The sequence below is a fragment of the Gopherus flavomarginatus genome, chromosome 1 (genome assembly GCF_025201925.1).
Source record: "Gopherus flavomarginatus isolate rGopFla2 chromosome 1, rGopFla2.mat.asm, whole genome shotgun sequence".
NCBI classification, from domain to species: Eukaryota; Metazoa; Chordata; order Testudines; family Testudinidae; genus Gopherus; species Gopherus flavomarginatus.
The window spans coordinates 178734164-178756778 of NC_066617.1; the positions used below are offsets into that span (position 1 = coordinate 178734164).

The 22615-nt window shown below is 44.8% G+C and overlaps 1 protein-coding gene across 1 annotated transcript in view; it reads right to left on the bottom strand.

Moving 5' to 3' along the window:
• RCSD1 (RCSD domain containing 1) overlaps positions 1-4715 on the bottom strand; it is a 51548-nt gene extending 46833 nt beyond the window's left edge. The window contains exon 1 of the mRNA XM_050960025.1: positions 4530-4715. Within this exon, the coding sequence (XP_050815982.1) occupies positions 4530-4535 (6 nt within the window). The 5' untranslated portion in view covers positions 4536-4715. The remainder of the gene's footprint in view (positions 1-4529) is intronic.
• Positions 4716-22615: the final 17900 nt, after the last annotated feature.

Below are 22615 nucleotides of genomic sequence, written 5' to 3' on the forward strand. Positions count from 1 at the left end.
GTTTCGTGAAAAATAAAACCCCTGCGGTTTAAAAAATTGCTTTAGTTTCTCATCAGAATGAAAATGAGACTTTTAGGGTATGTCTACACTTTGAGCCGCGGTTGTAATTCCCAATTCAAGGAGACATACCTGTGCTAGCTCTAATTGAGCTAGTGCACTAAAAAACTGAACTAGCCACCCTGCACTAAAAAATACTCTGCACTAAATACCCTGCACTAAAAAATTGAGCTAGCCACCCTGGGTACATGCCTCATGTCTCGGACGAGAGCGTACTCAGGGTGCCAAGCCCCTCCTGCTGCTCACGCAGTGGCTATGCTCTTATTTTTAGCATGCTAGCTTTGATAGAGCTAGCATGGGTATATCTTCCTGAGCTGGGAATTACATCCCCACTTTGAAATGTAAACATGCCCTAAGAGAGTACCACCAGCCAGAATAACCAATTGCCTAGTGGTTAGAGCTATCACCTGAGCTGCAGGAAATGCACATTCAAGTCCTTGCTCTACCTGATGCTGAATAATTATTAGTAGGGACAGAATAACTGCTTCTGCAGTGGTGTTTGGGCTTGGAGAGAGGGCTTTAGCCCCTGGATTTTTAGTACAATATAGTAATGGTAGACTAGAGCTCAGTGCTATGCTCTGCCGCAGTCTGTCTGAATGTGCTGTTAAATAGGAAGGTAAGTCTGTCTGTATTCCCTTCAGAGGGAGCCGCTGTGTTGGACTCTGATGATGAGTCTGACAGCTCATGTGGGAGGAAAGGGGAACAGAAGGCTGAGAGAATCTTCCTTCCACTCCTCTGCTTCTCTCCACTATCTCACCTATTGGGACCAGGGTACAGGCCACCATGGGTTCTTGTGGCAGTAGCAGAAGTAAGGAGTTGATGTCATTCTCACACTCAATGCCCCACCTGTATCAGGTGAGAACCCATAGCCCAGCAGCTCCTGTACACGCCTCCTGCGGAGGATGCCCCAAAGCAGAGAGAACACAGCTGTGGGACAGGGAACCCATTCAGTACCACAGCCATGTAGCCACAGAAATGAAGTGGCCAAATGAGCTACCAAAGGAGCAGAGTACTTTTTTGCTCTCCTCCCTGGCAAAATGAGAACCCATCAGGAGTCAGCTTCCTGGAGGGAGATAGGAATACAGACACCAACAGGAGGAGAAATGAAACCTGCTGAGGGATACAGAGAAGGGAGAGGTAAATGTCCCCAAAATAAAGTTGTCAGCTGCAGTCGCACTGTTCAGAGAAAATAAGAACCACTTTTCACCTTAGTCTAGAAAACAAACTGAAGTTCAGAGACTTGGATTGCTTCCGCCTACCTTATTTGTAACTTTCACGTGCCTCTGTGCTACCAGTCTCCAGCATAAGGGTGGCAGGGAAAATGCCATAACAATAATCTACTTAACCAGCAGTAGGAGGTAGTTCCACAAGAGGCCTAATCTCACAAGGTTTCCAGCTGAGTTTCATAAAGTTCAGAGGCTCTTACAGTTCCATAATGCATTTGAACTTGAGGCTGTTTATTCAGACCAAACTCCAAACCTTCTGAGGTAATTACAAACTAACAGGGCTGCATGTTTCCCCTACTCCCAATTCTGTGGGTCCTGGGGAGAAAATATAGTGAATGTTCTCCTGAGGGAAGTTTGGCTTTCAGTATTGCTAACCCCAAGTGTTTTACATTTTAGTTCTTTTTATCTGCAATCTGCAGGTGGAGCCTTTTAGGAGTCACACTTTCAAGCTTTGGTCTTCAGCCATGAAGGCTAGAAGCTTATTTTTAAAAAATGAAAGATGAAATTTTTAGGTTAAACCTGACTCCAGGAGCGAGGGCATTAAGAAAAACAAAATATCATGAAACTCACAGTAAAACCATAGGAAATGGCAACCTTGGACTTTGCTGTATTCTCCCTTACTTGGGGTGCTAACCCATCTTTGTTTGTAAAACAGCTGACCTAACTAAATGCTCAGTATGTTCCTGATGGCAGACTAGATAAGATTCTAGCTACAAAACGCAAAGAAAAACAGCAGTAATAAAACCAAACAAGGCAAGTGAGCCCTGGCTATTTTTCTTCTAAAGGTTCTGGAGATCTGATGGAAATGGCAATCATCTGGAGGTAGCCCATGTCATTCTGTAGTCCTGGTAATCATCATCTGTCCCATTAGCGTGAAGAGCTTGCCAATTATACCAGTTACAGAGCACATAACTGCTCTGCACTCTGTAACTGCAGCAAACTGCCTGGCAAAGGGGGAAAATGACAGAACTTCTTGTTCCTGTTGCACCGATGCATTAAGCGTGGATCTTGCAGACAAAAGTCTGTATCTACCACTATATTCTGACCCAGCTGTCTGCGAAATGCTCTAATGAGGGAGAAGCAGACTGAGAAGGGACCTGGGAATTCCTGAGTCTTTGAGCCTACCTCTGCCACTGGCTTCATATGTGGCCTAATACCTGTGTACAATATTAACTTCTCTTCCAGTGGTTTGAAAGACTTAGTTCATGATTTGTAAAATGTTTTTGAAGATGAAAGGTGCTGTTAAATGTTAAATATAATAACTAAAAGGAGATGTGATGGTCTACAAATGGTTGGAGCCAAGTACAAATGTAGGCAGGACAATAATTTATGGTAGTAAAAAGTAGATAGCTAGGAGTAATGGGAAAAATCAAGAGAAGGAAAATCTTAGATTAAATCTGAGGAAGAACTTCCTGATAATGAGATCTAGTAGGCCTTGTGTGTCTCCCAAAGGAAGTGGAAGCCACATTTCTTGTGACTTTTAAAACACAACTGCATGAAACACTAGAAAATACATTGTCCCGTGCTGGTGGAGAATGGATTAGATGCGACCTAATGTCTGCTCCCGCTCTAAGTATTAGTCTGCCCGTAAGCATGTGACTTCCTGCATAGTAAGTACTTTTTATATTATATTTTCTACTAGCCCCTGAATTTCACGAGTGTCTGGCTTTATACATTTTCAGTTTTCTAGCAGGCTGAGAATCACCCCTGGATAACCTTTAGTCTGTTTCTTTTGCTTATGAGACAAACAACAAAGCCCCTTCTAAGACAGAAGACATCACAGGATGCTGTACAATGAAAGTCGATAAAACTAACTGTAACTTAAGGACAGTTAATGACCCAGGCTTGGCTCTATCAAATCCACAACCCCATAGGAATCCGCTTAATTTGTGACCCCTGCAACATGACTCATCTTGAGTTGGTGTGATCACTGCTTGATTCTGCTCCACACATAAAACCTGGGTGACCAAAGGTCTGACTGCCTTTTGAGGACTTTCTACTGAAGATGCCTGCTCTTTAACCCGTGCCTTTAGGGCATCCCAGCATGCAGAGGAGCTGGTTTAGCAACTGGGAGTTATCAGAACTCCCTAGGTGAGCTGCACAGTTGAAATATTCAGAGAAAAATTATGGAGGTGCCCAAGGAACACTGTTCCTATTCTTGCTGTGTGTCTCCTGTGCTCAGAGCCACTTCACCACTAGGACTGGGGCCTAATGCAAAACTTATTTCCCCAGAAAGAATACAATAAGGTACTTAGCAAGATCTGTAATGGCAGAGGAATGAATGAGAAAATCTTTTGTCATTGTTAGAATTGTCAAAACTTCAAATCTCTCTATATTCTATGCCCAAATTAATAACAATAAATACTACTTTACTCTTCTATGGCAACTTTCATCTAAGGCTCTGAAAGTGCTTTAAAAACTCTAGTGAATTCAGCCTAATACCATCCCTGGGAGCAAGGGGAGCACTATCACCCCCATTTTGGATTACTGGAAACTCAGGCACAGAGGGGTGAAGCCCTGTGCTCAAGGTCATGCTGCAAGTCAGTGGCAGAGTTTGGAATAAAACTCTGGAATCTTGACCCATATCTCTGTACTCCCACCATCAGACCATGCTCCCTGCGTTCCCTGGGACAAGATTGGGGGTGCAATGAAAAGTACAAGAAATTCTTAAATATATGGTATGAATTTTTTTTGCATAAACAAGGTTTCTTATGTCCACTGCTTCCTGAATCAAAAAGCTCTGATTTCGACAATGAAAGTGAGATTGCAAGATCCACAAGGGACAGAAGGAACAGTGGGGTCTAAAATAAAAGACATTCCTGCAAAGGGGCAGCTGAGATGTATGGCTACTACTACCCCAATGAAGCCTGAAGCTTCAACTCTATCAGCTAGTTCCTCCTCCTGTGCCCAGTTTTATAACTGAGTGTTTGAATCATGCTTCAAAATGATGCAGGCACTTGAAGGTTACTGCCTTCTTCAACTCAGGGGAAGAGGCTCAAAAGTGAATGATACTCCACATTCCTCCCCTATATTCACATGCTCTCTTCTTCTATCCCTCCCCCCCAACTTTAGAATAACTCTGTGCATGAAGTTCCAAGGGGTCATTTACAGCTTAATACAGCAAATTGAAATTATTACTTGCACCTAGTGGGAAAGTGCCATGTAAAGATAGAGCTAATTCATTCTGAACTGCTGGGGCAAGCAAGTCAGCAAAGTAACGCGCGGCTACTGAAATAAATTTTTTACCTCCATATCCTGCAAGTGAAGGGTGTCCTCAGGACAGTCGTTCTTCCCCACCCTTTCCCCACTTAGCTGTGGAAAGTTTCTGCTCAGCAGAGTAAGAACACACTGCTGAGCAGCGTATAATATAATATCCAAGCCCCAGCTCAGCTTGAGAACTGACAGAGCCCAGTGAGCAGCCCTGCACTAGAGAACAAGGAAGGAGGGAGGGTGGTTGAGAGGAAGGGAGGGTGGGGAGTGGTGGGGGAGGCAAAGCAATCAGGGTTTAAATTTAGACACAAATCTAAACAGATACTGTCCTTCCCAGAGTGCAGGGCTCAAGAGAAAGCTAGCTGCAAACTCTGCTGCTCTGCCCAAACATGGGGGCACTAAGTGTGTATTTCCTCTGTATCTCTCCCTTTTTTTCTCTTCTGTCCATACTCCCACCATAATTTTCTTTTTTTTTTCTTTTCTTTCTTCTTCTTTCCCCCCCTACATCTGCATTCTTCCCCTCCTCTGTTTGTTGTTATTCTCCCTCTCTGGGTCTGCAGAATTTTCCTTCTTGCTGTATTTGTGGTTCTTTTCCTTTTGCTGCAGCCGTTCCTTCTGTCTTTTTCTTCTCCTCTTTCAACTTCTGACCTTTTTAATCTGTAGCGGGTGAGAAGATTTTAACTGACACTTGGGATGGGCATGGGGAACATAAGAGGAGCAGATATCATATCATTATTATTTTGTAAGGATGATGGCTTCACAGTGGTAGGTACTGTACAAACACAGAATAAAAAGATGGTCCCAACTGGAGATGTAAATTGCTAAGTCTGAAACAGGATTGACTTTTTCCACTTCCAGTCTTTTTTTCCACTTAGCCAGATGTGCTAATTCAGGGTGCTACTTTTCTCAGTAAAGACTTGAGCACTGACAAATAAAGCTACAGTTGTGGTGGTAAAGCTGTTTTTGTTTTTGGTAGATGCACAGGATTTAGGGTATGTCTACACTGGCAGAGTTACAGTGCTGGCACTTACAGCGCCACTCAGAGAGCGCTGAAGGGAAACCACTGTTGTGTGTTCACACTGTCAGCTGCCCACACAATAGTGTGTTCACACTTGCAGCAGTATTCAGAGCAGTGCACTCTGGGCAGCTATCCCACCAAGCATCTCTTTCTCTTCCGCTGCTAAGAGTTGTGGAAAGGCATAGGGGGTCCTGGGGTATCCTGGGTCCTGTCCCAATGCCCCATGATGCATTGCTTCACATCCCAGCAATCCCTGTGCTTCTGTCCACGTTTGGCGCCATCTTTCAATGGTTTGCGTACAGCGCGCTCTGCCTCTTCAGTCTGCAGGAGTGGATTCCAAACTGTTGACCAGCATGCTGCTTGCTCTGACTAACACGTCACGAGTGGCAGTGGAGTTATTCCTTAAACTACAAAGGCAGGAGGAGTGTAATATTGATCTCGCCATGTGTACTAGCTATGACACAAGATTGCTTGTGGCATTCACAGAGGTGCTGACCACAGTGGAGCACCTCTTTGGGGCTTGGGAAACATGCACTGAATGGTGGGATCACATTGTCATGCACGTCTAGGATGATGAGCAGTTGCTGCAGAACTTTTGAATGAGGAAAGCCACATTCACGGGACTGTGGGATGAGCTTGCCCCAGCCCTGCGGCACAAGGACACAAGAATGAGAACTACCCTGCTGCTGGAAAAGCATGTGGCGATTGCAATGAGGAAGCTGGCTACTCCAGACTGCTACCGATCGGTTGCAAACCAGTTCGGAGTGGGAGAGTCGACCGTTGGACTCATGTTGATGGAAGTGTGCCGGGCCTTTAATCGCATCCTGCTCCAAAAGACCCTGACTCTGGGCAATGCGCGTGACATTGTGGATAGCTTTGCACAAATGGGTTTCCCTAGCTGTGGAGGGGCGATAGATGGCACGCATATTCCAATTCTGGCACCAGACCACCTAGCCACTGAATACATTAATCGAAAGAGGTATTTCTCAATGGTTCTCTAGGCGATTGTGGATCATCGTGGCCCCATTTCACAGACAGTAACGCAGGCTGGTCTGGAAAGGTGCATGACACATGCATATTTCGGAACACCGGCCTGTTCAAGAAGCTGCAAGTAGGGACTTTCTTCCCGGACCAGAAGCTCACCATAGGGGAAGTCGAAATGCACACTGTGATCCTGGGAGACCCCGCCTCTTCCTTAATGCCGTGCTTATGAAGCCATACCTGGGGCAACTTGACAGCAGCAAGAAGCGGTTCAACAACAGGCTGAGCAAGGGCAGAATGACTGTTGAGTGTGCTTTTGGCTGTTTAAAGGCCGCTGGCGCTGCCTACATGGGAAGTTGGACTTGGCCCATGACAATATTCCTATGTTTATAGCCGCATGCTGTACACTCCATAATATTTGTGAAGGGAAGGGTGAAAGCTTCACTCAGGACTGCACCGCTGAGGCTCAGTGCCTGGAGGCTGAATTTGAACAGTCAGAAAGCAGGGCTATTAGAGGGGCTCAGCACGGAGCCATAAGGATCAGGGATGCCTTGAGGCAGCAATTTGAAGCTGAAAGCCACTAATATTTGTTGCTGTGCTCAGGAGTGTAATGCTAGGAGGTGATTGTGATTGGTGCAGATGATGCAATATGAAGGTTTAAGATAACTGTGTATTGCTTTGTAGAGCTCTGTTTGCTTTCAATTTATAGAATAAAAATTGCTTTCAAACCAACACAATTATTTTATTAAAAAACAGCAACCGAAGGAGAATATCAAACAAAAAAAACACATCAGCACGAAGCAGGATGGGGAAAGGGGAAGGGAAGGGAAGGTCCCAGGAGGAGGTGCGGTCCTGGGATGGCTAAAGATTTGTGTATGTCCAGGGATCACATCCAACCTTCTCTTCTGGAGCACAGTGCAGCGGGTACTGTACTTCAGCAGGGCCAAACTGTAGAGGGATGGTGGGTTGAGTGCTGTGGGTACTGGGAGTCTGCAGGGCTGGACTGTGATGGGGGAGGAGTGGAATGCCGCAAGCACAGACTGAAGCCAGGAGGTTGATAAGAGTGTGTTGGCAGTGTCTGAGAGGTGCATGGGAAAGAGTTTTGCGACAGCAGCTGCAGGGGAGGGCTGGGCGCAGAGCTGCTCAGTTTACAGTGCTAGTATCGCCTGGAGCGTGTCCGCTTGGAGCTCCATAATGTTTAAGAGCCGCTCTGTGGCTTAATTTCTGGCATGCTGCATTCTCCTTTCAGTCCCTCTTCTCGCTGTCCCGCCACTCCTTCAATTCCTGTTTTTCGGCGGCGGAGTGCATCATAACATCACGCAGAAAGTCCTCCTTACTTCTTCGTGGCTGCTTTCTAATTCTGCGCAGCCATTCAGCCGGCGATAACAAAGAGGGAGGCTGGGCTCCCAAGGTCATCTCTGTCAAGCCAAAATGCAACATTTTACAGAAGCAGTATTGTTTGCAACACACAGACCACTGATTCAGTGATTTAAAACACAGCCAGTATTCACATACCTATCACTAACCAGCTGACCCCAGGCAAGCACACATGAGCCACAAGACCCCCAAAATGGTGAGTAGCTGCAGAGGCAGGGGAAATCAGTGTTCCTGGACCCTACTGTACACTGGGCATGTGGCTTTTGGGGAGAGCCAGCTCTTGCGGGCGTGGGGGGGGGCAGGAAGGCTGATAATCATTCCTGTCTTCACATTTTCCACAGTCTGTGTTCATTATGGAAGATAACTCGCTGCTGAGGGTGAGCAGGGAATCAAGGGAAGGTCTTTTCTAAGACTGCAGCTTCTGCCCTGGCCCTTATGCAGCTCCAATGTGTGCAGCAATGGTCCTCCTCCTAGCCCCCTGTGACGGCACAGTGGCGCAGAAAAGTTACCATTAATGGGGCAAGAAACAAAGAAACTCTGCCAAAGAACCTGCGGCAGCAGATTGCCCAGTATCTCCATGAGAATTTCCTGGAGATCTCTGAGGCAGATTCCCGTGAGGGAGTCAATCAACAGCCTGTTCTGCTGCTCAGACTAGGCATGTGGTGGTACGTGCATCATACAGACACAACCCTGCTTTCTGAAACCCTCCTGCTCCCAACAACTTGCTTCAGCGATTCCCAAAATCAAATCCACTTACCAGACAGAGGCAGCAGGTCCAGACGAACCTTGCCTATGATGAGTGGCTTACACTGCAGTCTGCCCCCGGGTGCGGGGACTAGATGGTGACTGGCAGTAACCCATGACTGAGGCAAGATGGGAATAGAGGGTTGGGGTTTCCCCTGGGTGGGGAGACCCTGAGACTGTGGGGGCATTGCCAGGGGCAGCACCTCAAAGATAAGGGGCACTGGGTCCTGGGAGGGACATGGGGGCCTGTGGCAGTGGGACACCGGCCTGTAGAGGGTGCTCCAGCGGCTGGAAGAGCTAATTCCCGAGATGACCAGCAGGAGGCTCCACAGGGGTTAGTCCCACATCGCTACATGTATCATGAAATCTGTCCGTAGGTATCATAATTCCTACGGTTGGAGCACAGCTAGGAATGGACAGCCTCCTTTCCCCAAATGCTGATGAGCTCGGCATTGCTCCAAGCGGGGATTGCCTGGTGAGTGGAGCAGGCATGGCCACCTGGAAAGATGTGCTGAGACCACTGCACGCATCACCGAGCAAACAGGAAGGAATGTGCAGGGTGGGGATGATGGTTGGTCACCTGAGGGCAGGGCAGTAAAGTTCAAACCGATGACCAGAAAGGCAAGAACAGGTATTGTGGAACACCCCCCAGAGGCCAATTGTAGTGCTGTAATTGACCAGGGTGTCTACACTGGCACTGCAGCGCTGTACCCTCAGTGCAGAAAGCTGTACGCCTCTCATTGGGGTGTTTTTTTTACAGTGCTGCAACTACACAGTTTCTGTGCACTAAGCGACTTTGCATTGTGTACACCTCGGGAGTTACAACACAGAAAGCTGTTTTACTGTGTAGAAACTTGAAGTGTACACAGGGCCTAAGTTAGGAAGAATTAAACCACAAGAGCATTTTGCTAAGGTCTCGCTTTCCATACAGGTCACAGAAATGTCAACTAAACAAATGCTCATCATGCCTGTTTTAGCAGCCCTCATGCACATGCTCCACCCACAGAATGCTGATCCCCATTTACAGAGATCAGTGCAGAGGATCAGATCCCCACCTACTGGGAGGAGTGCAGAGGAATTTGGAAAGACTTTTTTTTTTTTGTCAATTGCAGGGTCTCCATCCTCCAGAGCTGGGAAGTGACACAACCCACTGGACAGTCCTGTTTCATAACTCTGCCTCCAGGACAGGTGAAAGAAGATTTAAAAGTATTTTCTGAAAGCCAGGTTCAAGATTTAAACTTGACCCTCCTCATGGTTGTGGTGATGTTAGCCACCTAGATGCCATCAAAGCATAACTATATGGCCCTACAGCATACTTATGTCTTGCCCTATTAAAGCGACTGCTTTGCATACAAACCCTATTATTGTTTAGCAGATCCTGGAATAAAATAAACAAGTCATGATATTTTTACCTCTTAATTGCAATATTGATGTGTTCTAGGTACTCTGTGACTCAGAGTATGTATACACTGCAATGTAAGCCCAGGGTTTGAACTCAAGATTGAACCTAATACTACTTCCATCCATACACAGTCTGACCCAGGGTCCCAGGACTCCATGGAGGTGGAGGGTCCAAGTCTGAGTCAAGCCAGGACCAGGATTCAAATCCTATTGCTTTGCAGTGTAGATGCAGCCCCACTGGACTCGTGTTCTGGGAGCCACCAAAAGTTTGTCATAATCCTATAGGCCAACTTTCTTTCTCTTGCTAAGACAGTCAAATTTTCCCACACTTCACCATGAACAAAAGGCTAGAGCAGGAGGGTATTAGGAAGTCTGCAATATGATTGGTTGGACTCAGATCTGCATACAGCAGTTTGAATGCTGGAACCTCAGGTTCAGGCCCAGGTTAGAAAATTCTTAATCTGGGGTTGACAATCAATGTAGATGCTCAAGCCTTGTGGTCTGTAACTCAAGGTCTGCTGAATAGAGTTCCACTAACCCTAGGTTTACATTGCAATGTAGACATAGCCTCAGCTCCCATCCAGCAAAAAGCTCTCAGAATGGTTGCTGGAATTGTCATGGGCTGGTCCCAAATCTTGCAACTCAGTGGATAGTTAAAAAATCAGCCCCGGTTTGTTTTGTGACTTGATTTGAGTTTTCAAGTCATGGCACTGTCAGTGTGTGATAATATTTGCACAGATGCAGTGGGAAGACGCAGGACCAGATCCTGGGGAGTGCCTGGCAAACAGCTGACCCAGGAACAAAGGTGTGCAAAGCATCAGCCCCAACCTGCACTGTACATTCTTTGGACAAAGTAGAGGATCTGGCTTACAGTTATTCCAACATGATTATTTGATCCTGATACAAATATAAAAAAGTAGCAGCCATACTGTTTCACTGTCACTTCAGACAGCAACACACCTACAGGTATTAGTAGCTTAAATGCTAGATATAATAATACTTAGTTCTTTTATAGTGCTTTTCATCAATAGATCTCAAAGCACATTCCAATGAGGAAAGTATCATTCACAACAAATACACATCACTTCAATAACATACCCAAAGCATACAGCCATACACTAGCACCTGCAACTGCAGGGGGGATTGGTGCCATGTGCAAAATGCATTGGCGATCTCTAGTCACTAGCAGTCAACAGTGTGACAAGGTCTGTGGTATTAAGTGGTTCCTGATGAACAAAAGATTAACTCCAGCTCTGCTTCCCGCTTCCTTTGCACAGGTGGTATGGGGAAGTGCTAAAACAGAGGCTGCTTGGAAGTCAGGGAGGAGAAAGCACATGGGAAGGTATGTCTCCACCCAACAGAGGGAATAGGACTGGGTTGCAGCACATGTTTTCTGATTAATATATTTTAGTTTCTTCATGCAAATACTACTTTTATCCTTCCAGAGTAAATATAGAGGGAAGAGACTCTACTGACTAAAACTGGCTATTGGCTGCTGAACCATTCCATTAGCTCATACCTCCACATCACAACAAACCACTAATGCTACAACTGGAAGCCTCGGCAAAGAGACTAAGAATTGAACAGGATGTTGAGACTCAGCTCCCCTTTTACTCCTAAATGGTCCCTTTAAGTTGGCACATGCTTGCAACTTGCAACTTAAGTTGACCCCTTAAGTTACCATTGATGGAGGAAGGTAGGTGGGCACTTTGGCTGTTCTTGCTGTACCCGTTCTGGTGATAGCAAGAGGACTTAATCCTCTATGGATTTCAATGTGACATCTTTCGCCTGGGTTTGCCGCTGATATGTCTGTCCAATAACAGGCCTTCAAAAACCACACTTCTCACCCAAATGTAACAATTGCTTCATCTCACTGAGGCTCTATTTCAGCATAATTCTTTTCTGGTTTGAGGGGGTTGTGTATTGCAAGAGGGTGTTTTTCTTCTTCACAAAACAGGGAGCGGAAGTTGCCAGCTGAGGTCTATGAAAAAGGAAGCTGTTAGGCAAAGATAGTATCACTTCAGCCGTATTTTCAAATGAAGATAGCTGCAGCTGCCTAGTATCAAGTCTTTACTTTGTTTGCCTGCTATAGTTATCACTGCAACAAACTATAACTCCATAAGGCAAATAAGCCCTTCTCTGATTCTCCTACAAACAGGATTCCCAAACAGCAGTTTAAATGCAAATACCGTGAGCATAGTCCAGCATCTTCAGTATGACAAAAAGAGGTTTTTCTTCTTGAAGAAGCAGAATATGAACATGTAGAATCCTGGTGGATGTTGAAGTCTCAAGACTGGAAAATGTGAACTATGAGCTTGTTCTTGAATTCCTTGTGTAAATGGAGGTTTCTGGACGGAAAACCACTAGAAAACCTGAGCCAAACCAGCCACACTCTTTAATTCTGTAAAATCTTTTGGAAGAAAATTTGGGAAGGGCAATTATTGGCTGTAGGGTAGGGGAAGGCAAGGGGAATTGTGCGCGCTTACATACTGCTTGTGTGAAGAGGCTGACATGTGAAAGATAACCTTGTGTGCACCTATCTATTTGGTTATGGTTCTTTTCAGGGTACAGTAGTGTCCATGAGTCTGTCTGATGTGTTTGTATATAGAAAGGAACATCTGAATCTTTCTGTTTCTATTCTGTTCAGCAGAAAAAAATCTAGCTGTCGCAAGTGACATGAAATCAGACTCTGGTGAAGAGGGGTTAGAAAATAATGTTGTTGTGGTCCATTTGGGCTTTGTAGCTTCCCAGCTGATCAATGCCACAGTGGGAGAAGGTCAGCCCAGAAATCTCACTTAAGGTCAAATTACTGCTATTCCTGTAGGAGTGCACATAATTGGGGGAAAGGACAGAGGGCACAAGGAGCTCCTTCCTTCCCTCTCAGCACACCCATGGAGGAGGCAGCATAATTAGCCTAGCTGCGCTCAGGAACACTTAGCACAGTGTTTACTGGCCTCTTGGGATTTTGGTTATTAACCCTTGAGAGGAGCTCAGATACTGTGATGATGGGTACCATTATAAGAACCTGGACAGATGGATGATATGCAAGGAAATGACAATTCTGTGTTCAGAGACTACTGAAGAAGGAAAGCATTTACATTTGGAGTGTATCTGTGAGACCGTGTGACTCAGCTGTGTTTGTGCAGCTATTTCATTTGAGTATGTCTGTGAGGGCATTTAGTCTGGGAGTATGTTTGTGAGAGTGGTGAATTATTGTGGGGGACAAAGGGTGTCTGTGTGATGAATTTAGGAAGATGTTTGTTAGGATTTGTAGAAGCATTCAATACAGGACTGTGTTTTTGTATTTGGCTGGCTATACACACCACTTGTCAGCAATGATGTTAGTAAGCAGTTGTGGCCAAGTTTCCTTCTGAATCTCTCCTGTTCCAACCCAAACGTTTAAGTCTCAGCAGAAGAAAAGGCAATAGTGCAGCCATGGAAGAGACTGCTTTTCATAGCTTAATCAACTCTAAAAGCCAACATCCTGTTTGTATGTAGGGGTTGTACATCAGCTCCTGTAACCCTTCTGTGACAATGGCAAGTTGACAGGAAGCAAATGTGAACAGCCTTTTCATATGGGACTCTTGCTTTTTTAACCCTATGTCCTGCTAACTGTGTCCTGAAATATCTCTCCCCACTCACCCCTCCAAACCCTTTCCCATCCCTGACCAGTAAACTAACAGTACAAGCTCCAAACCTCACCCTCCTCTTCAGGGAGTTATCTGCAGGAAATGAAGTCAGCTGGAACGCTTTGTACTATTGACATTTTTGCTCTATTTCTGCAGCTGCACTTAAGCACATTTGAACACACACAAACTCAGCACTAACTCATTGCTCAGGATATCCAGGACCTTTTGGAATTGATGGGAGAGGGGCAATTAAGGCCCTGTCACCAGTGAAACTCAAATCAAATTAAGGAAGTTTAAATTTGAGCTAAACATGATTCCAGCTAAGCTGATTCCTAACACAGTCTGACTGGCCTAAGAGTGCAGGACTTTACTGAGTTTGTGGCCTTATACAAAATAGGTAACGGATGGATCCTAACCCTGTGAGCGTTTCAAACCTACTTGTGAGCTGGGCTGTAATATGATTGTCAGGCGGTATCTACTAACACATTGGTTCTACTATGCAGAGGTTAGCACTGTGTAACCAGATTAGCCAGTCCTCCTTCCTAACTCTCAAGTCGCTGTGAAGAATCATATCCCCAGAATAGGGTGACCAGATGTCCCGTTTTTATAAGGACAGTCCCATTTTTGGGGACTTTTTCTTATATAGGCGCCTATTATCCCCCACTCCTGTCCCATTTTTTTCACAGTTGCTATCTGGTCACCCTACCTTAGAATGTACTAGGAACACAGGAATTGCCCTACTGACAATACTTGATAGGGAATATTTCACCATATGAAAATAAATCCACAGTTCTCTGCTCTGGTCTGAGAAACAGTATTACATTGAAAGATGTCTTTTCCAACAGCATTGCACTCACTAACACCAGACAACGCCTCAGTACTTGGTGGGAAAGAGTGACATTGTGACACTTCCCAGAGGTATCCAGGGCTGTGAGGCACCTCGCTACCACCTGTCTTTAGCGTGAGGAAGCCTTGTCTTTGTCTGCCAGGGGTCAGGACCCCAATTCCACCAGTGACAGGCAACACAAGCACTCCCTTTTCAGCACACGTGGGCTCTGCTGTTCTTCATGAATGCTAGCAATAGGCACACTCCATCCATTGAGCATTCCCCTGCAATGTCCAGCCCTTATTCACTGGAGGGGTGGTCAACCTGAGCCTGAGAAGGAGCCAGGCTGGAGACACTGTAGCAAGTATCTTAGGATGGTTCTATTTATTGTGAGCTGAATGACCTGTCTGTACCTTCTCAGGAACAGCTATAATGAACACACCATTTTGTTCTCTTCTTTTAAAAACTGATTTTTTTTTCTAAAAGTTTGATTAAAAAATAAATTTTAGATGACAAAAAAAAATTACCATTATACATTACCAAAGAGCCACAGTAATATGCCAGCAACACTCCATCAGTTCCCTCAACCCCTGCTTCCAGTGCCTCTCACCTACCAGCAGCCCCATCGATCAACGCTTCTTCCTCCTCCCTCCCAAGCAGCTGTTTCATGGCATGCTGGAGGCTGGGGGGAGTGGGGACAGAGCAAGGGCACTGCAGGTACAGGGGAGGGGGCGGGAAGGGGTGGTGTGGGGGCAGGGCCTGTGGCAGAGCCAGCGGTTGAGCAGTGAGCACCCCCCTGGCACATTGAAAAGTTGGAGCTTTTAGCTCCAGCCCTGGAGTCGGTGCCTATACAAGGAGCCACATATTAACTTCTGAATAGCCGCATGTGGCTCCAGAGCCATAGGATGGCCACCCCGCTGACTGGACACACACAGAATTATCAGATCCTCTATTCCCAAAGGAACAGTACACACAGCTTACCGGTTACACCTTAGAACACAACTCTGTTGAACACACAGCCCTTAGATTTTATAGGGAAAGCAAGTATAAGTTTATTTAACAAAGAACAGAGATTCAAATGATAGCAAACAGAAGTATTAAGAACAAAGCGTTACATATAAAATACATTCATAACACGTATTCTAGAGCCTCAGCTCAGCTAACAAGATGCCCTCTTGTCTGATAAGGTACTGCTTACCCCAACATCCTTCTCACAGCATTTACCAACCAGTAGCTGAGACCCTCTTTTCATGAGACCAAGCCCCACTGGCAGCTTGTCATCCCCAGATAAGGAAGCCAGGATGTCTTTCTGCATCCCTAGGTATGCTAGACCAGTCCTTTGTTCTTCACCTCATCTCCCTGCTGTTTGCCCTTTTTTTCCCTTCTGAAGTCTCAACAATCTCATCATTAGCACTTTACTCAGTATGCTAATAGACTTCTATTGTAAGACCCACAATACACTACGGTCACCTAGGGGGACAAATGTTTCTCACCTCCTGTCTGGTGGAGTCTGTCTTAAGGTACATTATGTTTGAGTGACCTGTTTTTAACTACACGGCCTTAAGAACATAGTTTCTAATATATATACATATCTCCTTACATACTATTCACACCTACATTTTACAAAAATTATGATGACCATTGTGGTACAAGCATTCAGGAGAAACCTTACGTGACAGTCTTTAGTGAACACTAGACCCAGAGATTCTTGTAACCTTTATGCGTCCCTGTACCCTCTGCCAGTTGGCATCAGGAGGTCCTTGGGTCACAGACACACCAACCTGCCACTACTGTCTCTTACAGCACCTACATTTCTTGGGAGATCTCCCATTTCAGAACTGATTCAGCTTATGTCCATATAGCATGAGAGAACAAAGAGAATGGGAGCACAAAGTGGTTAGGTTGCAAGCATGTGCCATACTGTACAAATGCAGTCACTGGACAAGCTCACCACCAGCACAAAACTCATCCTGTCACTGGCCACGGCAAAACTGTTCCAAGTAGAATAAATCACCAGTTTAATATACAGAAAGCCTTAATTTAGATATCGTTTAAAAAAATACAGTCAGAGCCCAGTAGCTGGGCTAATCTATGTATATTGGTACCAGATGTCAGCATGTCTCTGAATTTGGTGCTGTCAGGTCCAATTCCCAGTGGACAAACATCAACATTACAGAAACCGCAATCAGAACTGGCCTCTTTTTTGGCTGTTTCAACAGAGAGGCCAAGAACTGATTGGACCTTGGAGACTGAACAACATGCTCAGTCCCCTGAGATGGCCCCTCTTCCAGGAGAGGGTTTGGGCCACATAAGTACGGAGCTGTGAGGAGGAAGTTTGTAATGCTATTACCCGTGCTATGACTCTTGTAGGATAAAGACAACTTCAGCCTCTCTGATTGTCAAGCTGTCGTTTTTAACCAGCACTAAATTCACTTTAAAAAATGCTTAAAAAGCATATCACTGGAAGTTGTGTAAATTAAACATACACCGTTTGAATTGGGACCTTTTCCTGAAAAATAAATACAGGCTTATAGTTCTAACATGCAATGTTTTTATGTTGCAATGTTTAGGGTAAGTTTATGCAATTTCCTATTTGTAACAGAACAGGAATTGGCTGATCTGTTGGGGTGGACACCTGACAAACATTTTTAGTAACAAATTTGCATGGAGGGTCTCACGTGGCTTTGAGTGGCTGGTACTTCAAATCCTTGAATACTTTAGCTTTCTGACAGCAGTGTATCAGAGGTCAATCTTTTCTGTGGTACACAGCGGAAAAGTGGCTTTAATCTCTTTGCTTGTCACTTGAATGCACAGAGCTGGCTCAGCTCACAGACTGACCATTATCAGGCAGAGATTGCATAGCCCTCAACAAGAGTTAGCCAGACAAAGAAAGGGTCCTGTTCATGGAGAGACTATATGATCTAGACAGGAAGCTTGGCCCAGCTCACAGCTAGACTGTGATATCTGAAGAGAGTACTAGTCTAGCCCACAGAAAGACAAAGAGCTGGCTCAGTGCAGAGATGGACTGTGTTATCTGCAGAGAGGGCTGGTTGTTCCCATAGACAGACCAGGTAGGATGGAAAGAGATCTTGCCCGGCTTATAGCTAGACTATTCTATCAAGGCCCAAGCCCAGCCTCTGGAAAGAAACCTAGACTAATTCACTAACAATGTTATCTGGACAGAGGGATGGCTGAGCCCCGAGGGGAGCAGATTATCTGGACAGAGGGATGGACCAGCCCATGGAAAGACTGTACTGCATATTTGTTATTTTTACCAAGTGGGTAAGAATGTGAGTTAAAAAGAGAACTAGCAGTTGGCAGTGTTCCCTCAACCTCATTATGCAAGGACTTTGGAACCCCAACCTCCTTGCGGAGCAAGAACAGCCCTTCTCCTTTCTGGAAGAAATATTTGAGGAAGAGAGAGAAGACCAGAAGATTTATTTCCAATGAGCTGTTGATCTGAACTGGCTGGGGTTGAGGGTGCTAATGAGGCACCAAACTACAGCCTCCTCTTCCTCACCAGCAGCCGCACACCATACAACATAAACACTAACCCAGGAACCTATCCTTGCAACAAAGCCCGATGCCAGCTCTGTCCACATATCGATTCAAGTGACACCATCATAGGACCTAATCACATCAGCCACGCCATCAGGGGTTCGTTCACCTGCACATCTACCAACATGATATATGCCATCATGTGTCAGCAATGCCCCTCTGCCATGTACATTGGCCAAACCGGACAGTCTCTTCGCAAAAGAATAAATGGACACAGATCTGACATCAGGAATCATAACATTCAAAAACCAGTGGGAGAACACTTCAACCTCTCTAACCACTCAGTGACAGACTTATAAGGTGGCAGTTTTGCAACAAAAAAACTTCAAAAACAGACTCCAGATTGCTGAACTCGAATTAATATGCAAATTGGACACAATTAACTCAGGCCTTAATAGAGACTGGGAATGGCTGGGGTCATTACACTAATTGAATCTATTTCCCTATGTTAAGTTCTCCTCACACCTTCTATGGCTCATCTTAATTATCACTTCAAAAGTTTTTTTTCCCCTGCTGACAATAGCTCATCTCACTTGATTAGACTCTTCCTGTTGGTATGCATACTTCCATCTTTTCATGTTCTCTGTATGTATAAATATCTCCTGTCTGTGTGTTCCATTCTGTGCATCTGAAGAAGTGAGCTGTAGCTCACGAAAGCTCGTGCTGAAATAAATTTGTTAGTCTCTAAGGTGCCACAAGTACTCCTGTTCTTTTTGCGGATATAGACTAACATGGCTGCTACTCTGAAACCTCCTCTTCCTGATATTGGGACTATTGCCATTGCTTTGTGATACTTTCAGCAAACAAACCGTCAGTAGGCTCACAGGGTGATTGTCGTTACCCACTGAGTGCCCAAAGTGGCTGCTCATTAAGTGTCTTCCCCTAAGGCCAAAGTTCAGGATATTTTCCCAGCATTCTTCAGTCCAGTATACCTTGTCCAATACAGGACACTCAGCACTGTGCAAGTATGAACCCCATTGAGTCCAATGCACCAAACTGGTATATTCTGGAAGCACTGTTCAGCCTGGTAAACCCTATTAAGTTCAGCACGTCCAGCAAGTACTGTTCAGCCTGGTACACTCTGTTCAATCGGTAAACTGTATTCAGCAATCTCGCATCCAGGGAAGATTCTACAGGCTCAGTCCATTAAATTAACTTCTGCAATTCAAACTACTAAAGCTGAAAGAATAGCACCCTCTTGTGACTAGTAGGGGGGAAGCAGAATGAATATTTAAAGTTTAAAGTAAGATAAACATTCAAAGAAACCTCTAGATGGTTGTTGAAACTGTCATGCCAGGAGGACGCTCCAACATTGCCTTTTCCAGTTATTCCTCCTTTTTAAAGAATGATATAATTAATAATAGCTGCAGATTTTTATTGCACCATGGAAGATCCATTTTCAGGATTCATAACGGCATCGGTAGCTTGTGAGAGCAATAGGATCCAACAGGATCAGACGGCTAGGCACAAAACAATCCCTAGAAGTGTGTGTAAAATACATAATTTACTTTACACACTTCTACTCCTGGGATAGTAGTGAAAGGTTCTTTTAAAAATACGGCTGTAGACTGTTTTCAATGGCACTTATTGCCAGACTGGCCCAGCACTTTTGTAACCAAACACCATGAATAATTGTTATTTGTTGACACTACACTTTTGGTCTAATAATTGAAGTAATAAAACATAGTAGGCCTCCTTGTTCTCCTCCTTGTATCGCCATTGTTTACCTTTTCCCTTCCTTTGCCCCATTTGTTCCATCTACTGTATCTTAGATTTTTTCTTCTGTTTTCTTCAGCTGTCTGGTTTCCCTCAATCTAATTTGTCTATAATATTTAATTGCTAACTCCCTCTTTCCTTCTTTCACTTACATTTCTCTCTTTCCCCTCCCTCTCTTTTTTTCCCCTTTCCTCGTTCCACTGGTCTTCATTACTCCCTATCATTTCTTTCCTGTCCCAGTCACTCTCTCCTCTGTTCACTAACATTCTCTCCTCTTAGGCCCTTCTTTGTCCCTAATAACATTCCCTCACAAACTCCTCCAGCTGTACTCCCCGAAAGGGTGGCAAGGGAGTAATTAACTATTGTAGGTTCTTAGAGGACAGGATCACAGCAAGGATTAACAGAAGCAGACTCCTTCTGTGTGAGGGGGTAGTGGTATATACATATACAATGGTGTGTATATTTTAATCAGTCAAATCTCAAAAAAGAAAAGAATTGTTATTGTCTATCTTCCCCCATCCTTTATGGGGGCACACTTTTTTCAGTACTTCCTTCTCCCCCCCCCCATCATCCATGTGGTCTTTTCCCCTTCAAAGTTTCCCTCCCTTTCTAAATATATCTTTCTGTTAATTGCTATTCTGTCTCCTTTCCTCTCATCTCCAGCTCCCTTTCCTCCCCTATTTTCTCCTTAGCCCCTTGCCCTGAAACTTAGCTTCCCCTACACCTTAAGCAAAGGGACTTGTGTGGCTCTCCCACCATTTTGGTGGGACCCCTAACAGCTGCTTGTGCAGCTAGAGTTGTTTCTCCTCTCAGTTCAGCTCCATACTCAATAGCTGTTCTCCTATGCTTTGGAGGGTTAGGGGACAGTACCAGCAGAATTTTGTAATCTGTCTCCCACAGGTGTCTCTCTCCCTCACGAAGCCAAGTAGGACAAAATAGTAAGTGAGAATCTTTATTCTGCCTGCCTGAAACCACAGGATTGTAGTAAACAGACTGCCAAGAATGTGGTAAAGTCCAAGGATCTGGTAAATTATCCACCAGTTGAAGTATTTAAATCAAGACTGGATGTCTTTTGCTAACAGCGATGACCTAGTTTAAGTCCAAGTTTTTAGGACAGATGAAAGATTCACAGGGTGAAATTCTATGGCCTATGTGATAGAGGAGTTCAGGACAGATGATCACAATTGTCTCTTCTGGATTTAAAATCTATGAAACAAAGTGTGTTGGCGGCCTTCTGGGAGCAGCTATCTATCTAATTTAGGGTTTTATGCTGCCACCCATCACTGTAGTATTTCAGCACCTTCCATGTAAAATCAACAGCAACAGCAGAGTCTCTAGTGAACTTCATCGATTTTCTTGCACTTCATCCCTTTTTGGAGTCAGAATTCTGCTTGGGGGTAGTTTGGTTTTGGGGGGTAGTTGGTAGGAGTTTACAAATAGAAACAGAGAGTCATGTTGCATCTTTTATGGTGGAAAGGCTTTCTCAAAGCAGGTTTTGCAATGTTTCCTAAAAATGGTCTGTCATAACAGATAGCTAAGGGTTAATGTCTCTTTCACCTGAAGCACCTGACCAGAGGACCAATCAGGAAACCGGATTTTTTCAACTTTGGGTGGAGGGAATTGAGTGTCTAGGGTCTTTGTCTTTTTTCTTTTGGCTGCCTGCCTGCCTCTCTGAGCTTTGGAGAAGTAGCTCTACTTTCTAGTCTTCTGTTTCTAAGTGTAAGGACAAAGAGATCAGATAGTAAGTTCTATGGTTTTCTTTTCTTTGGTATTTGCATGAATATAAGTGCTGGAGTGCTTTGATTTGTATTCTTTTTGAATAAGGCTGTTTATTCAATATTCTTTTAAGCAATTGCCCTGTGTTGTATCATCTATACAGAGAGAACATTTGTACTTATTTTTCTTCCTTTTTATATAAAGCTTTCTTTTAAGACCTGTTGGAGTTTTTCTTTACTTCAGGGAAATTGAGTCTGTACTCACCAGGGAATTGGTGGGAGGAAGGAATCGGGGAGATTTGTGTGTTGGATTGCTAGCCTGACTTTGCATTCCCTCTGGGGGAATAGGAAAGTACTTTTTGTTTCCAGGATTGGGAACAGAGAGGGAGATTCACTCTGTTTGAATTCACAGAGCTTGTGTCTGTGTATCTATCCAGGAGCACCTGGAGGGGGGAAGGGAAAAAGGATTATTTCCCTTTGTTGTGAGACTCAAGGGATTTGGGTCTTGGGGTCCCCAGGGAAGGTTTTTCAGAGGGACCAGAGTGCCCCAAAACACTCTAATTTTTTGGGTGGTGGCAGCAGGTACCAGGTCCAAGCTGGTAACTAAGCTTGGAGGTTTTCATGCTAACCCCCATATTTTGGACGCTAAGGTCCAAATCTGGGACTAAGGTTATTACATGGTCTGATTCTGAATTCACCTGATCTTCTCTAGACGTTTTCTCTGTAGCCAGATCCCGTCGACTGAGAATGCTCTGTCCCCAGCTCTCACCTGCTTCATTCATGGTTTTGTGATCTGCATTGTTGTAAAGGAGTGCAGCTGTCACAGTAGTTCACAGAGCAAATTCAGTCTTTTACATAGCTGGGTTTGAACTATTAATTGATCTATTAAATGCCAACTGGGACTTGAATAGAGAGGAGAGAGGGAGGGAGTGTTCTGTTCTGTACTCAGATTACTCTGCCTACCTGTTTCAATGGTATGTTTGTACTGCAATTACAAGGTGTGAGTGCAGCTCAGCTAAACAAACCCCAGCTAGCTTTAATCTAGCTAGCTCAGGTCCCAAACAGTGAAGCCAAGAAACCTGGATAATCACCCATGGGGGTAGCACATGCTGAAGCATGCACTGCTGCAGCTTCACTGCTCTGGGACCCAAGCTAGC